The 17514-nt window shown below is 50.9% G+C and overlaps 1 protein-coding gene across 1 annotated transcript in view; it reads left to right on the forward strand.

Moving 5' to 3' along the window:
* The first annotated feature begins 4517 nt into the window (after positions 1 to 4517).
* Positions 4518 to 17514, forward strand: part of SLC5A11 (solute carrier family 5 member 11) — a 42019-nt gene continuing 29022 nt past the window's right edge. Inside the window, exons 1-4 of the mRNA XM_026515636.4 lie at positions 4518 to 4590; positions 13670 to 13826; positions 15163 to 15234; positions 16194 to 16298. Of these exons, the coding sequence (XP_026371421.1) occupies positions 13692 to 13826; positions 15163 to 15234; positions 16194 to 16298 (312 nt within the window). The 5' untranslated portion in view covers positions 4518 to 4590; positions 13670 to 13691. The remainder of the gene's footprint in view (positions 4591 to 13669; positions 13827 to 15162; positions 15235 to 16193; positions 16299 to 17514) is intronic.

A 17514-nucleotide genomic window follows, 5' to 3' on the forward strand; every position in this document is an offset into this window, starting at 1 on the left:
CCTGAGACTGCCCCTCCCCGACTTCGTGGCCTGTGCTTCTGACCCACCCACTCCAGGTGGAGGTTCCGACAGCCCCCTCTGGTTCGATTGATCTGTTGGAGTGGCTCACAGAGCTCAGAGAAACATTTCACTTAGTAGATTAACTGTTTATCACGAAAGGATCTAACCCGTAGGGCAAGGCAGGGGGAAAGGGTGCAGAGCTTCTATGCCCTCTCTCTCCAGGGACCCCACCCTTCCCCAACCCCACGTGTCCAACAACTCCAAAGCTCTCCAAACCCTGTCCTTTCTGGGTTTTTATGGAGGCTTTATAACACAGGCACAACTGATTAAACCATTGCCATGGGCAGTTTATACCTCTAATCCCCTCTCCCATCTTCCCCTGAGTTCAGTGCCTGGCACGGAAGGGTCGAACCCTTTTAGGCACAGGGTCGGTTCTCCTGGCAACCAGCCCCCACCCTTCTGGGTGGGTCCAAAAGTCACCTCAATAGCAGAACAAAAAAGTCACCTTGATCTCTCTTATCTGCTCAAAAAATTCCGAGGGCATTAGGAGCTCCGTGCCGGAAATGGAGACGAAGTCCAAATATCTGTTATTATAAATCACAACATCAGTATCACACAGGGTTACAAACGACCATGTTTTAATTTTTTGTTGTTGTTAACATCAAATTACTTGCCGAACCTTATAAATCAGGAGGGGCCATGTAGAATCCAGATTTACTTTGGGATTTCTCTTTAAAAATCAGGCCCTTTGGCAGTATTGGGACTGCACCGTCCCGTGGAGACAATGGTCTGGGACTAGCTCCTGGGAGGAAATATTTGGGCAAGGACCACAGCCTCTACCACCAGAGAAGCAAAGGCTGCATTTGTACAACTCCTTGTGGGCACGTAAGCTCTCCTGTTTTTGTTTTTTGATTTTATTTATTTGAGAGGGGGAGAGAGTGCGGAGCAGGACTGGGAGGAGGGGCGGAGGGAGAAGCAGACTCCCCACCGAGCAAGGAGCCCAACGTGGAACTCGATCTGAGGACCCTGGGCTCATGACCTGAGCCGAAGGCACTTAACCAGCTGAGCCACCCAGACGTCCTCCATCTTTCCTGTTCTTGAACCTCATAGAAATGGAATTGAAAGAGGACTTCAATGACCTCCATTTTGACCTCAAACTTTCTAATTGATTAAGTTCTCGGACACCTGGGTGGCTCAGTCAGTGAAGCATCTGCCTTCGGCTCAGGTCATGATCCCCGGGTCCTGGGATCTAAGTTCTGCATCGGGGTCTCTGCTCTGCAGGGAGCCTGTTTCTCCCTCTCCCTCTACTGCTCCCCCGGCTTGCACTCTCTCTCTTTCTGTCAAATAAATAAAATCTTAAAAAAAATAATTAAGTTCTTTCCAACTTATCTCTTAACTCAGGCAAAAGGCCGAGCAGGGAAAGCATCTTGTGTCTGACCTGAAACTACCCCTCGAGCAGTAAGGACCGCCCCGAGCCAGCAAGACCCCGCCTGTGATTAACCCTAAGACACTGATGACCTGACCTTCACTGCCCACCTCTGTCCCACATTTTCCCTATATAAACCTGGAAGTATTTTTCAGCACCCTGGTGAAAGTTTCTCTGCCTTTGGATTTCCTCAGCGGCGAGTGGCCGGACCGGGTCTACGTGGGACTCCGGAGCCGCACCCCTGCGCCTCGGCTCCAGGATCATAAGGTGTGTATTCCTTCTCGTCTGCCTCAGCTTCTGAGGCCCATCCGTGGCGGCGCCTGCTTGTTCTCCTGTAAGCCAGCAGTCTTCCTCGTCCCTTCTCCCGCGGGTGAGCCCTGAGCCGATCGTGAGCAAGACCTCGGTAGGTTTGTGTATAAGTCTTCGTGGGAACGTCTCTTTTCATTGTCTCTTTTCATACCTGGGGGTGGAATTGCTGAGCCATAGAGTAGGGCTGTGTTCACCTTGGAAGTAAGAAACTTCCAAAAAGTTCTTCTGAATGGTCGTACCATTGTCTGTCCTCTCCTGTCTTCCCAGCACCAAAAGAGGGTAGAAAGTCAGGGAAGCTGTCAGAGGCGATGAACCAGGGGCCAGTGGACCACGCCTGGCCTGCACAGATGAAGGGTCATGTGAGTATACAAAATTCTGGACTTATTTTTCTAGAACACGCAGAAGGCCTGGCCCCATTGGGCCTGGGTTCTCCACATTAGAGCTGGGTCATGACGACCCCCTTTGGCTGGGACACATGCGCTCCAGTGGGTCACAGCCCGGCCTGGCCAGCCCCGCTCATGCACGTGCCTGCTCTGTAAGCGCTGTGACCCCCAACCATGCCTGTGGCCCCCACGCATGCCCACGTGCTCACGGCTGGGCCCCGGGCTGGGGGAGCAGTGCACATTCTGCAGCACCCTCTGCCTTCCTGGTATTGTGGCCTGTGGCCCCACATCACAGTTGCAGGCTGGCCATTCCCTGGCCTTCTGTCTGTCCCCCTCTTCCAATCCCTGCTGTCCCTTCTGTATGCCCGTCCCTCTGAGGCAGACTACTCCTTCTCCCCTGCTCCTGGAGGACTCTGGGTTCAGATGCAAAAGCTGCTGTTCACAGCTGGGCGACCTCAGGCAAGTTACTGGTCTCTCTCTTTTTTTTTTAAGATTTTATTTATTTTTTTTGAGAGAGAGAACGTTACGTAGGCTTGTGAATGGGGTGGGGAGGGGCAGAGACAGAAGGAGAGAGAGAATCTCAAGCAGACTCCACACTGAGCATGGAGCCGGACCCGGGGCTCGATCTCACGACCCTGAGATCATGACCTGAGCTGAAATCAAGAGTCAGACGCTTAACTGACTGAGCCACCCAGGTGCCCTGTTACTGGCCTGCTGCTTTGGGATTTCTTTTCCTTTGGTGCCTGGGGTTCTTGGTTCCCCATCTTTGGAGAGCAAAGAAATAGACCAAAGAGTGGTGGGCAGCAGAGCAAAGTTTACTGAGCGACAGCCCAAAGCTCCCAAAGAGGGAGAGGACTCGAGGGGCTTGCCGTCACGTTTCTCAGTCTAGGGGTTCTTGGGAGGTTGGGGGCGGGCTGTTTAATCTGATTCACGCTCCATGCACCTGTCACCCAATCACGTTTTCGTCCACATGCTCATTACCTATCAGGTAGTTGTTCACATGGGAAGGGGTGAAGGGCGCCTCCTGGAGTGGTGTTTCACAGCCTCGGAGACCTAGAGGGCGGCGGCCACCCGTGCCCTAAGGCGTGGCAGCCAGCCTCAGGCCACCAGATCAGGCTCTTTGTTTAAATATCCCACTGGCTGTTGAGCGACCCCCCAGGGCTTGGGTTACGACGCCCAAGGCCATTCCCTCCCTTTCTGGAAAGCCTAGAACAGGATGGAGGGCTTTTTCCTTTTAAGGATGGTTTTCTCCTAGGACGGGGACCCTGGCCCGCTGCCTGCCTGTCTTCCAACTCTCCTTCATTTCTGTCTTTATCTGTCCTTCCTAATCAGTGAAAGGGAGATGGTCACAGGATCTTAAAGGGTTGTTGCAAAAGCTCGAGTGAGCAAAGACACGGAAAGCAGGCCCTTGGAAGGACCGATGCCTGGCGCGTAGTCACTGTCACTGGTCTTTCTGAATCACGCTGAGCGGGGTCTGCGCACCCAGGGCCCAGCTGGGGCTACTGAGGGAGACCCGTGGGCTGGAGGTGGGGTCTGTGGTGACAGAAGGTGACCACAGCCTGCTCTAGTCAGTGGCTGCCTTGTGGCCATGTGGACCTGGGGTGGCCAGATCTTCAGAATGTTCTATGAACGTGGGAAGTCAGAGTCCTGTTTCCAGTCTCCTGGTTTGTAAATGCTAGTACTTATTTTTTTAAAAAAATTTTGGAATGCTCCCGTGAAAGTCTTCTGCTGTCCTCCGTTGCCTGTCCTGGTGTCATGGGCCCCTGGCCGTGGCTTGGTCACTCCTGCCAACTCCCTGGGGCTCCAGACGCCTGTCTTCTTTGCCCTGCCTTGGTCTGGAGCAGAAAAGGGGCGGCACAAAGCATGGGCACTGTCCCTGCCGCTGCGGTGGTGGGGCCGTGGCTGCAAGGGCCCTCCTGGGATTTTTCCGCTGTCCCCTTGCCTCCCCCGCCAGCCTCTCTCCTCCCCCTTCCCACAGCCCGTCCCAGGCCCGCCTGTCCCCATCGTGGAGGCGGGCCGGTGGAGGAGTGGGTGAGTGAAGCAGGACAGTGCGGGGCTCCTGCGGCTTCCCGGCCCCTCCCTGCCATGGGCCCCCCCCCCGCCATGGGACCCCTCCAGGTGAGGCCCAGATGGAGGCTGCAGGGGCGGAAATCAGGGCCTGCCATCCTCCCCACATGTGCCTGCTCGGAGTTCAAGTTCAAGGGTTCAGGGCTGGGCCCGACCTCTCCTCTGCCTGGGGAGATGATTCTCTTCCTCTGATCCCTGCTGCTGTGAGCTGGAATTTGGAGTTTGACCCGCAAGGAGGCTCTCCACTGTAGGCGGTGCGGGAGAGGGCGGCCACTGTCCTCTCAATCTCTGGCTGTGAGGGGGGAGGAGCCCAGGTGTCCCCGCTTCTTGCAGCCGCCTTCTGCCTCAGAAGCCAGGGACGGGGCCCCCCTGGGCAGGCCAGGTGAGCCCTGCATCCAGAGGAAGGTAAGATTCCCTACCTGCACCCTGCCCAACCTGACAGCCATTCTCCAAACTTGGTTGGTCACAGAGAGGACTCCAGCTGTGAGCGGGGGTGGGGGTGGTGGGGGCACAGCTCCTCTCCTTGGAGAAGGCCCGTCACACACGGGGCGCATGGAGTGTGTTTGGGGGGGTGGGGGGTGGGGACAGCCAGTGGCACCAGGCATGGGTCCCTGTGCTTCCACAGCCCAAGTTCAAAGACTCAGTTCACTGGGCCTCACGTTCTTATCTGTTAAAGGGGATTGTAAACCCCAGCCCAGCCCAGCCCAGCCTACAGGCGTGGCATCTCCCAAGGACCCAAGGAGATATGTGGGTGAAATATCTATGTAAACAACAGAAGGCTGGAGGAACACATTGCTGCCACCACCACGGCCTGGCCACTAGGTACAAGGCAAATCTGAGTTGCACTGGGACGCGCTGGGCACGTGCAGAGGGTTTCCCTTCCTGGGCCTGGTCTCACTGGACAGTCACCCCCGAGGACACAGCCACCCTAATTCACAGACAGACGGAGAGCCATCAAGAAACATGCCCGAGTTTGCACAGATCGTGAGTGGCAAAGCCGAGACTCAATGCTCACAGCCACGGGCTTACCCACAATGTCTGGTTTTCCACTGGTGTTTTGCTGAGTGATTCTGGGGGTACGGATAAGAGAGATGCCCTCCCCAGGTCCTGGGGATAGGACTTCGGGGAGGAGGGGTCACAGTGCACAAGGGTAGATAGCAAAAGCTCTGAAAAGTCCCGTATCCGTTACACAGATGTATGAGTGCTGGCTTCGGGGACACCGAGTGAGTAAGAGAGACACAGTCCCTGCCTTCAGGGAAATTCCGGTGTCGCGGGCACGGGCCGTGATGACTCGTACAAATCAGATGTGGTGTTTGATTCAACAGTGAGGGAAAGTCCTGTGTGCTGTGACGGCAGATCGCAGGGACCCGATTTAGATGGAGGCTGAGAGAAAGCTCGTCTGGGGATGGGACAGGAGGGTGACATCTGAAGGACGGGGAGGAGCTGGTCAAGCTGAGGCCATAGGGAAGAGCATTCTAGGCAGAGGGAACAGAACAGCAAAGGCGTGAGGAATAGGAAGAGGGCCGGTGTGTGGCGAGGGTGGGCCGCAGCAGAGCACGCACAGTGGCCACGCTCATCTGCTGGTGACCGCATCTGATTTATGGTCGAAGATCCCTCTGGCTTCCAATCTGAGGGGGGGCGGATTGGAAGGAGGGGAGGCGGGAGGGTCTTGTGCTGGTATAGACGAAAGCACTAGAGTAAAGATGAGGGAAAATGAATGGATGGCTTCAGCCATGCTCAGGAAGAAGAATGGAGTGAATTAGGGGCCATTAGATTCTGGGAGTCGAGAAAGAGGCACTAATCGTTTGGTTGTGTGTTGGCGTACCGTGGCCACCGCTGTCCTCGGGCACATGGTAGGTACGCACGGACACTGGATGGATGAGTGAATGAGGGAACGCATGACTTCAGGCTCTCGGGTGTCTGCTACGAGTGTCAGGGTGGGCAAAGCGGCCTGTGTGTGGGATGGGGGTGTGCTGGGGTTTCCCAGCACGGTCCCCGAATTGGGCGCATTCCATTTGAGAGGCCACGTTGGCATTTGGATGCTCTGTTCTCTAGGAAGTCAAGAGACAAGGTCATCACCGAAGGTTGTCACCTCTGGAATTTTCCCTGCCAAGGGTACACGTGCCAGGCAGTGGTTAGGAGCTCAGCGATTAAGCCGGGCTGGACCTGGGTTCAGTCATTTACCAGCACCGTGACCTTGGGCCCGGACCTCTGCTTTGTTTTCCTCACCTGTTCAGTGGGGTTAATCCAAGACCTGACCTCTTGGGGTGCTGTGCATTTAAAATGAGATTCACACATGTAGCTGGTCAGGATCTGCTGGACCACAAGGTCCAGGGTCTCTCCCCCCCCCTTTTTTTTTGCAACAGGGACAGAGACAGACCCAAGTATTCTGGACCTAATATGTTATATAAGGAATTCACCTAATGCTCTTAACAAACCTGTGACAGGTCTGATTACTATCCCCATTTTTTTTTAAGTAGGGGCATTTTTATTTTTTAAGATTTTTATTTATTTATTTATTTGTCAGAGAACAAGCTGTGGGGGGGGGGGCACGCAGAGGGATGAAGGAGAAGCAGGCTCACCGCTGAGCAAGGAGCTCGATCCCAGGACCCTGAGATCATGACCTGAGCCGAAGGCAGACGCTTAACTGACTGAGCCACCCAGGCGCCCCTCTATGCCCATTTTGTAGATGGGGAAACTGAGCCTCAGAGTTTGTTGGCCCAAGATCACGGAACTAGTAAAAGGTAGAGCTGGGATTTGAACCAGGCAGTGCAGTTCTAAGGTCTTTATGTTTTATCCGAACACATCTCTTTTGCGGAGAGTTTTTGTCTGTAATTAAAACTTGTAGTAAAGCTGTCATCTCTGGTCCCTGCAGGGTCCCTAGTATCTCTCTCTCTCATTCTCTGTCCCCACTAATGTGTTTGACATTCTTTGGCAAATACACCTGCATCCTGGCAAAAATGTCGAGCTGTTTTGTGTCTTGGAATATATTTAATACACACAGATGGTTTTATGCTGTAAGTTTTGTTCTGTTTGTTGTTCTTTTGTTATGAAATGTTTCGAGGCGCACAAAAATGAAAGAATAATGTTGTAAACCCCCCCCCCCCAACTGCCCATCCGTGGACACACACAGGGGAGCCAGCCTAAGGAACGAGACCCCGCCCCCCCCACCTGCGGCTGTGTTTCCCAGTCTTGTCCTCGCACTGGGACGTGGAAAATTTCCACATCTGCTATGGCAAATTATGTAACGGCTACAAGGAAAAGGGTGAGCCGCCGTCCCTGGGTGCTAAGCTTCCTTTGTTCTCTGGCCCATCGGTGACCGCGAGGCCAGGGTGTTCTGGGAAACAAAGGCGATGTTACAACGCCGGCTTTGTCCAACACCCGACTCCCCTTAACCCGGCCCTCCCACACAGAGGGTCCCTCACAGGAGGTGAAGCCGGAGCCCAGCTCCCGCTTGGCCATCCTGCAGCAGTGCAAGGGCAAAGGGCTCTCATGTACGAGGCTGCAAAGTGCTGGCGGAAGAACCCACCAGAACAGGGACCATGTCTGCCTTGCTCACTACTTTGTCCTTTGGGTCTAGCACAGAGCCTGACCCACAGCTGGTGCCTAATAAATGTGGAAAAACCCAGAAGGATGGAGGGAAGGAGTGAAGGAGGGGAGCAGACAGGAAAGGAGGGTGGGAGGAGGGGCGGGGATAAAGACAGAGCAGCCAGTATTGCGTAATGCAAAGCTCCTGCTATTGAGGACCTGGGTTCGAATCCCACCTCCGGCATTTACTGTGCCCTAGAAGCAAGTGGCTAGGACCCGAACCCAGCTCACTCTCCCGTCTTCATGCCTCCCTTTCCCACCTGGAAAGGCACTGGTAACAGTGTCTGCCTCACCAGGCTAAGCAGCTGCACTAAGGGGACAGCTGTGAAGCGGGTCCCATGACCGGCACTTGCACAGTGATCGCGATGTGCCGATAAGGGGCTTGTTAGCCTGTGAGCGTATGGCCGAAGCGGCAGCACTGAGGTTCCCAGCTTCTCTGGTCTCCGCTCCTGTTCCTGCCGTGCAGAAGGGCCAGTCCCTCCCGGCCCCTGGCAGGGCCCCCACCTCCCTGGGACTCAGGAAGAGCCTGGAGCCGGTGCCAGCCTGCCCAGGGCCGTGATGAATAAGTTGTTTATCCGCTCCCACCGCCCTCGGTGCCTGGCGGGCAGAGGCCTGCAAGGGGCAGCTGGGGGAGGGGCTGGCCCGCCCGGCAGCCCACTGCCCGCCCCTCCTTCCTCCCTTTCAGACCTGCTGGGTTCTAGAAAATCTACCCTACTCCCCAGCTCAGCATCTGTCTCCATCTTGAACTGCTTCCCAAGCTCTTAGCCCTCACCTTCTCCAAAGCCCCTGGATTTGGAAGCAGCAGGTAAAAACGCAGTCTGTGAAACCCTAAAAATATGGGTTCGAGCCCTGGCTTTGGACATGATGCTAAACCTCCCAGAGCCACTTTCCTCCCCTCGCCTGTAATGGGCAGTAACACTACGTAGTAGGGATTTCACCCCTGAGATAACCTGATGGACCATCTAGCCCCCTCCTCCCCAAGCCTCCAGAATGTGCCTTTCCCTCCTTTATTATTATTTTTTAAAGATTTCATTTCAGAGAACGTGTGAAGGGGAAGGGACAGAAGGCGAGGGAGAGAATCTCAAGCGGACTGTGCACGGAGGGCAGAGCGTGTTGCGGGGTTTGATCTCTTGACTCTGAAATGATTTGAGTCGGATGCTCAACTGACTGAGCCACCCAGCTGCCCCTTTCCTTCCTGGGTCTCTGTTCCCACCCTGGAAACTGCAGCCACCTTCCCACTTTCTTGCACAAAGGCTTTGCAAGTGTCTGGTTCAGTTGGGTTCATCTGGAACAGGTTATTACCCCATTTCGCAGGTGATAATGATCCTAAAACCTAGACTGAGGTGTGAGGGGAATCCTGGCTTCTGCTACTTCAGGGCACAGTAAGTGTCTGAGCTGGGTGTGCCCAGTAGCGGCCGTCTCCCGTCTCTCCCTCTCTCTCCCTCTCTGCTGTCTTTCCTCTCCATCAATGCAGTGGGACCCTGGTTGCTTGGGTTCTCCCTTCCGGGAAGAGGGTCATCAAGCCCAAGGTCTGAGCAGCCCTGAGCACTCTTCCAACAGAACAAGGTGCAGCCCCGGGGAGAAGGCTAGAGCTACACTTGGCGTGGGAAGAGAACTGAAGGTCCTGGAGTGCCCCCCTGAGGCATCCAGTCTAAGTGAACGTCCAGCTGCCTTGTTAGGACAATAAGACATCTCCTTGCAGCGACGTAGTTAAACATCCTGCAATGCCCAGGATAGCCTTCCCACCCCATAACAGAATTATCCGGCCCAAAATGTCAATAGTTTTGGAGTTGAGAGGCTTACTCTAAAAACAAGGAACATCCCACCCGGGTAATCAGGTCATTCCGTCTGTGGGCATCTCTGATCAGAAGCAAGAAATTATTCCCTAATCCTTATTGCCCTGTCGACTAAGCACCAAGCCCTACTGATTTCTTTTTAAAGATTTTATTTATTTATTTGTCAGAGAGAGCGCACACAAGCAGGGGGAGCGCCAGGCAGAGGGAGAAGCAGGCTCCCTGCAGAGCAAGGAGCCTGACGCTGGACTTGATCCCAAGACCCTGGAATCATGACCTGAGCCGAAAGCAGACGGTTGCTTAACCCACTGAGCCACCCAGGCGCCCTGGACTTTTGCATAACATTTAAAATCATAGGGGCGCCTGGCTGGCTCAGTCAGTAGAGCATCTGACTCTTGATCTCAGGGTCATGAGTTCAAGCCCCGCACTGAGCAGGGAACGGCCTTAAAAGATAATGAAATCACAAAGTATGCTCACAAATGTAAGCATTTTGGTATATACACACTTGACCCTTGAACAACATGGGTTTGAACTGCACGGGTCCACTTACACGTGGTGTGTTCATTTTTTTTTTTTTTAAATAAATACAGTGCAGTACTGTAAATGTATTCTCTCATTTTTAAAAATATTTTCTCTACCTTTATTGTAAGAATACAGTATATAGTACATACAACATACAAAATATGTGTTAATCAGCTGTTATTAGTAAGGCTTCTGGTCAGCAGTAGCCTGTCTGTAGTGAACTTGGGGGGAGTCAAAAGCTACATGTGGATTTTCGGCTGCACGGCGGGGGGGTCAGCGCCCCTAACCCCCATGTTGGTCAAGGGTCGACTATTAAGTTTCTGTGCTGGTATTCCCTTTGCAGATTCACTTTTTATTCTGAATTTGGGGAATAAAATGGCTTCTGACTTCCTTATTTCTCTTAAATTCGAAACTTATGCAGCATGATAGGTACACGTGTCTGACTGCCTCTTAGGGTCTGCTCAGAGTGAGGCAGAACACAATCTCATGTTGACGTAGTCACCATTTTATCATTAATTGCTTTCCCTTTATTTTTCTTGGAGTTAGAGCATTGACTTCAAAAATTACTTATTTACTTAATTTTTTTGAAGATTTATTTATTTGAGAGAGAGAGAGATTGAGAGAATGAATGGGAGGAGGGGCAGAGGGAGAAGCAGACCCCCTGCTGATTGGGGGGGGCCCGGTGCGGGACTCGAACCCAAGACCCTGGGATCATGACCTGAGCCACCCAGGCACCCTGCTTGTTTACTTTAGAGAAAGAGAAAAAGAGTGGGGAGAGGCAGAGGGAGAGGGAGAATCTTTTTTTTTTTTTTTAATAATGATTTTTTATTATATTATGTTAGTCACCATACAGTACATCCCCGGTTTTCGATGTAAGGCTTGATGATTCATTAGTTGTGTATATCACCCAGTGCACCATGCAATATGTGCCCTCCTTACTACCCATCACCGGTCTATCCCATTCCCCCACCCCCCTCCCCTCTGTAGCCCTCAGTTTGTTTCTCATAGTCCATAGTCTCTCATGTTTCATTCCCCCTTCTGATTACCCCCCCTTTCTTTATCCCTTTCTTCCCCTACTGATCATTCTAGTTCTTATGTTCCATAGATGAGAGAAATCATATGATAGTTGTCTTTCTCTGCTTGACTTATTTCACTAAGCATTATCTCCTCCAGTGCCGTCCATGTTGTAGCAAATGTTGAGAACTCGTTCTTTCTGATAGCTGAGTAATATTCCATTGTATATATGGACCACAACTTCTTAATCCAGTCATCTGTTGCAGGGCATCTCCGCTCCTTCCACGATTTAGCTATTGTGGACATTGCTGCTATGAACATTGGGGTGCATATGGCCCTTCTCTTCACTACGTCTGTATCTTTGGGGTAAACACCCAGTAGTGCAATGGCTGGATCATAGGGTAGCTCAATTTTTAACTTTTTAAGGGACCTCCACACGGTTTTCCAGAGTGGCCGTACCAACTTGCATTCCCACCAACAATGTAGGAGGGATCCCCTTTCTCCACATCCTCTCCAACAATTGTTGTTTCTTGCCTTGTCTATTTTTGCCATTCTAACTGGCGTAAGGTGGTATCTCAGTGTGGTTTTGATTTGGATTTCCTTGATGGCTAATGATTTTGAACATTTTTTCATGTGTCTGTTAGCCATTTGTATGTCTTGGGGAGAGGCAGAGGGAGAGGGAGAATCTTAAGCAGGCTCCACACCCAGCATGGAGCCCGATGTGGGGCTGGATCTCACAACCCTGAGATCATGACCTGAGCCGAAATCAAGAGTCAGACGCTTAACCGGCTAAGCCACCAGGCGCCCCAGAATCTGGTGGTTTAACGACTGTGACATGCTTACTCACACCTCAGTGTGTACATGCTATTGTCTTGGACTGGAATGCTCCCCTGTCCCTGCTCATACATCTAGAACCACTGGCTCACTCTTCAGAACTCAGCTTATATTCTACTGTTTGGATCTCTTCGTTGACAGTGAGGTGGTCTTTACCTCACTCACTGCATCTTGTAGACAATCCTATTAATCATGATAATAGAATTTATGGGGTACTGTGCAAGCAAGCACAAGCAGCCTTTCATAGGTAGGAGCTCACCACAGTCTCTCAATGCACACCCTTATTGCCCATTTAGAGAATTTGTCCCGGTTCTCAGGACTGCTCAGTGGTGAAGCCAGCTCTGTGGCTTCTAAGCTCCAATCCTTAACACATCTGCCTCTAAGCACCTCTCCTATATGGAACATCTTTGTGGTATCTGATGAGGGAATTTCCCCATTACTGGGCTCCCCATTGTAGAGGTCAGGGACTGAGTGTTTTCATTCCCAAACCCCCAGAGTGGAGTCATGCAGTAACACAGGAATAAGTCAATGGCCAAACCACATTGGTCAAAAAAATCACCCTTGGGAATTTTATTAGTTTCCAGTTACCAGCAATGCAGCACCTTGAAACAGTGCAGGGTTATTATCTTAAGGTTCTGGAAGTCAGAAGTTCTAAGTGGGTCTCACTGGGCTAACATCAAGGTGACAGCAGGGCCGAATTCCTTTTGGATGCTCTCCGGTGGAATGCATTAATTTGTGTTTCCAGCTTCTAGAAGCTGCCTGTGTTCCTTGGGTTGTGGTCCCTATTTTTTGATCTTCAAAGCCAGCAACATTTGGCCAAATCCTTCTCGCACTCTCATCTCTGGTTCTCTCTTCTGATTCCCTTTCACTTTTAAGGACCCCTGTGGTTGCAATGGGCTCACTCAGGTAATGCAGGAGAAATCTGCAAATTTAATTGTCCTCTGGCCGTGTGACTAAACGTATTCACAGGTTCTGGGGATTAGAATGTACACACCCTTGAGGGGGACATTTATCTGTCCACCACTGAAATCCCTTAAATCGCACACAAGTGCAAGATACTGAGAAACAGCTTAGGATAGTGGTTAAAGTATGGATTCTGGAGTAAGATCATTTGCCTTCAAACCCCAACTCTGCTGCTTGAGCTGTAGTACCTTAAGCAAGTTACTTAACTTCCCTGTGCCTCAGTTTTACCATCTGTAAAATGGGAATGATGACAGTAGCGCTCACTAACAGTAAACACTTAGAATGATGCCCAGCTATAGATATCACTAAATATGTGCGATTTTATGGGCCATCCATCATTCGAAGGAACAAGATCGTAGTGTCTAGGTGACCTTCGGACAGAATGGTCGGCTTGACCTTCACCCAGCTCAGAGGTTCCTCAGAAACAGGGAGTAACTCGGGTGTCTTGCTTTACTCACACTCCTGGAGTGGAAAACCATCTCTACTATTCATGCTGTTTGTTCTTTTTAATATTTTGCCAAGTGAGTGGCTAAATTGCTAAAAATCAGCAGTTGGTTTGATGTGACTTCACTGTAAGTATTTGCTGAATGAATGAGTGAACGGACGGAAGGACAGATGGGTGGGTGGCTTGCCTTCCCGGGGGACGTGTCCCCACAACACATCGCTCCATGGTTGTCCTCTCATTCGGGTGCTCTGAGGAGACAGCCACAGGGAGAATGAGAAAATTGCCTCTGGTTCCAGCATCTGACACGCATTTGCACTTTCTGCAGGATTAAGCGTTTGCTCAGGACCATGGAGAGCAACTCCAGCAGCCCTCAGCCCACCCAGTCAGAGCCCCTGGAGGCTTTTCCCCAGAGGAACCTGGAGCCAGGTGACATCGCTGTGCTGGTTCTGTACTTCCTCTTTGTCCTGGCTGTGGGACTGTGGGTAAGCCAGGGGAAGGGAGGCAGGGGAAGAAACTCACCCAAGTCATCAAGCAGTCCGAGCGTGACACTTATAAAAATGGACAGAATGTGGATCCTTTATCAGGTGCTGTCTTAGGCACTTGCATTTATGTTACCCCCATGTACTTTGCACAGATGTCTACAAAGAAGACATTCCTACTGTGCCCATTTTATAGGTAAGGAAACTGAGGCTCAAAAATGTAAGCCACTTATATGTTAGTAAGATTAGCAGAGCTGGAGTTAGAATCCATATTTCCTTCACTGTGAAGGTCATGTTCTTTTTTCTTCTTTAAAGGAAGGTTTGTTTTTGTTTTGTTTTGTTTTGTTTTGTTTTGTTTTTTTAAAGGCAGTACAGGCTCATGGTTGAAAAATAAAAGCAACTAAAATGACATACAGTGAAAAGTCTCACTACTGCCCTTCCCTCCACAGGTAACTACTGTTGTTAACTTGTTCGCCCATTAGTTTGAGTTTCCTTATGGAAATCCAAGCAAATATCATCGTGTGTATTTGCCTCTTTCTTAAGTAGGAAGTAGCTTATTATACACGTTGTTGTTTTACCTTGCAATTTTTCACCTCTTGTGGTCTCTTGGCTATCTTTTCATATCAGTACATTGATGCTTCCTCAACGCCTTAAAAATCGCACAGGGTTCCATGAGGTGATTGTACTGTGGTTTATTTAGCCTATTTTCTGCTGAGGCTCATTGGGATAGCTTCCTATCTCTTCCTGTTGCAAACTGTGTCGCAGTCAGCAAATCTGGTGCACTCAGTATTTTGGACGTGTGCAGCTGTAATGTAGGATAAAGTCCTCCAACGTGTGAAGTTGTCAGGCTGAAGGATCTCGGAGTCTGTAATCCTTCAGACCTGGGTCTGAATTCCCAGCCCTTCCACTGTCTAGAAATAACGGCACGAGATAAGTAACTTCGCTTCCGAGCCTCAGTTTCTTCATCTGTTAGATTGGGGGGTAGGGATTAACGGGATGATGCTCTGTGATGCTTAGCCTGGTGTCTGCCGGCCGCGCCGCTATGCGGCGCTAACAGCAAACGGGACCCATCAGGAGCTCTCCTAGATAAGCCGTCGGTTGAAAACTCAAGTACGTAGGTGAGCTGTAAATATGCAAAGCAGGGAGTGGCAGGGGTTGTATTGACCTGAAGAATTTATGTCTCCTCTAAAGCATTCAAATTAAAATCTTCTTAAACCATGGGTTTAAAAAAAACCAAAATCTAAAGTACACTTGATGTGCAAATCTGGCCTGCTGGACTCTCCATAGCTCAAGCGCTCTGGGAAGCCTCTGATTGTTCCCGCTCTCTTCTTTGTTTCAGTCCACAGTGAAGACCAAGAGAGACACAGTGAAAGGCTACTTCCTAGCTGGAGGGGACATGGTGTGGTGGCCAGTAAGTGATCTTTGGTTCAGTTAAAGTCACTTTTCAAAGATTCTTCGAGGGCGGATGTTCTGTTGAGCCTGTGGTCTCGCAGGACTCTGGTTGTACGTTGTGTGGAAGTCACAGTGTAGAGAAGGCTTAGCTCCAATGCAAATGTGTTTGAACAACAAGGATTCTTCTGCTCACCTAAGGGAAAAACCTAGTTAGGCTGGTTTCAGGGATGGCTGAGGGCAGGGGCTCAAGTGATGTCACTAAGACCTGGTTTCCCTCCCTCCCTCCCTCCTTTCCTTCTTGTCTTCCTTCCATCTGTCCATATCAACTTCTCTTCTTCTGGATGGGCACTATTCCCAAACAGGGAGTAACCAAGAGAATGCAGGCCTCAGTGAGAGAAACTAGCTAGGATTTAGTAACAGAGATGGTGTCCCAGTTCCAGAGTCCCAGGAGAGAAAATGTAACTGATGCAGCTTGGGCCAGATGCCCAGAGCTGTCTGGTCCAATTGGTTGAGACCAGGGATTGGGGTCATTGAGTATAGACTTGGCCACTTAGTGTTCTACCAGAAAGAGGGCTATCTGCTTTGCTAAGTTAGAAGCAGAACTGGAATAGAACACAGGCTTCCTCATTCTTATTATGAAGCACCTTCCACAAGACCTGTCACCCTTTCCCCTGGAGATGCTGCATACAGTTGTTTATGTTGTGCACTGCACAACCCTATGGCACACAATTCATATGTTAGCCATCATAAATACACACATTTATTAGGCCAATTTCTGATAGATGGAAGTAAAAGAGTCTTGGAGAAGAAGAATCTTTTTCTAATTTGAAAAAAAAGGTACCAGATAGTCTAGGGATGGTCCTGCCTTCTCTACTTCTCCTTCTGTCTTGGTCCCTCTGGAGCATGGGAGGAACTGGGGGTGGGGAGAAGGTACCATAGACCATCGATCCGAGATCTGACTTGTCCATCTTCCCACAGGTGGGTGCGTCCTTGTTTGCCAGCAATGTGGGAAGTGGACATTTTGTTGGCCTGGCAGGGTCAGGTGCTGCTGTGGGCCTTTCTGTCACTGCTTACGAATTGAATGTAAGTATTTTACCAGGCGGGTACGGCTCACCCTTTGCCTACTAGGTAGATCCTGGGGCACAGTGTGAGTGCCCTGCACTTTCATTTATTAATTTTTGTTGAAGATTTTATTTATTTATTTATTTATTTTCGAGAGAGAGAGAGAGAGAGAGAGAGAGAGAGAGACAGGGAGCACGAATCCGGGGAGGGGCAGAGGGAGAGAATCCCAAGCAGTCTCCATTGCTGAGGGCGGAGCCCAAGGCGGGCCCGATTCCCCAACCCCCGAGATCATGACCTGAGCTGAAACCAAGAGTCAGAAGCTCAACCCAACGAGCCACCCAGGGGCCCCTACCCCGTACTTTTTAAAAATAGAGTTGTACTTCATGAGAAAACAAACAAGCACCAAAGACGCTCCTGGTCAGCAAAAATCAGTTTGATCTGCAAGCTTCGGGCTCGTCTGGGTTTGCTTGATCCTGGCCCAGAAAGCCGGGACCCCAAAAAAACCAATATGTGGGATAAGAGGGCTCGGAATCTCTCCTTCGTGGCTGCAGTAGGAGGTGTCATGGGGCCCGAGGGCATTTCTGTGTATTAGATACCAGTCGGCCATCACAGAAATGTAGTTCTGTGGTTTGGTGGTTCTTGACCTTTCTGCCACCCCACAGGCACCCCAGACATAGGACACACTGTCCCGGTAGCAGGGCTCATGTAAGGTGTGGGTTTCACTGAGGAGGGCACGCCCTCTTCATAGTGCTTCATCTCCGTAGTGACTTAACAATTGTTTCTAAAACAAGCTCTATTTATTTATTTATTTTTAAGTCCTCTCCGCGCCCCATGTGGGGCTCGAACTCACAATCCCGAGTTCGAGAGTGATTCACTCCACCCACTGAGCTGGCCAGCCACCCCCTTAGTGACAAGCATTTTTAAAGGGCTCGTTCTGTGCTGCAGACTTAAGTACGTTATGCACATCACCGTATGATGGGGTTCACTTAGCAGCCCATCCTGGCTCAACGAGGCAGGGCCCATGTCTGGATGAAGGGGAGCGACACGAGCTTTTGGGGGCCACTGAATGAGGAGTCACAGGAAAGCTTCTATTTCCACGCTTCCCTCCTTCATCTCCTTCTCCCATTTCAATGTGGGAGTATGATGGCCCTGGGAGGATGAGGTACCGAACCCGAGATGGAGCCAGGCCAGGGCACCTCCAAGTGCAGAGAGAAATGCAAATCAGCACCTCGATGTG

Source organism: Ursus arctos, unplaced genomic scaffold, assembly GCF_023065955.2.
Source record: "Ursus arctos isolate Adak ecotype North America unplaced genomic scaffold, UrsArc2.0 scaffold_2, whole genome shotgun sequence".
Classification (NCBI taxonomy): Eukaryota; Metazoa; Chordata; class Mammalia; order Carnivora; family Ursidae; genus Ursus; species Ursus arctos.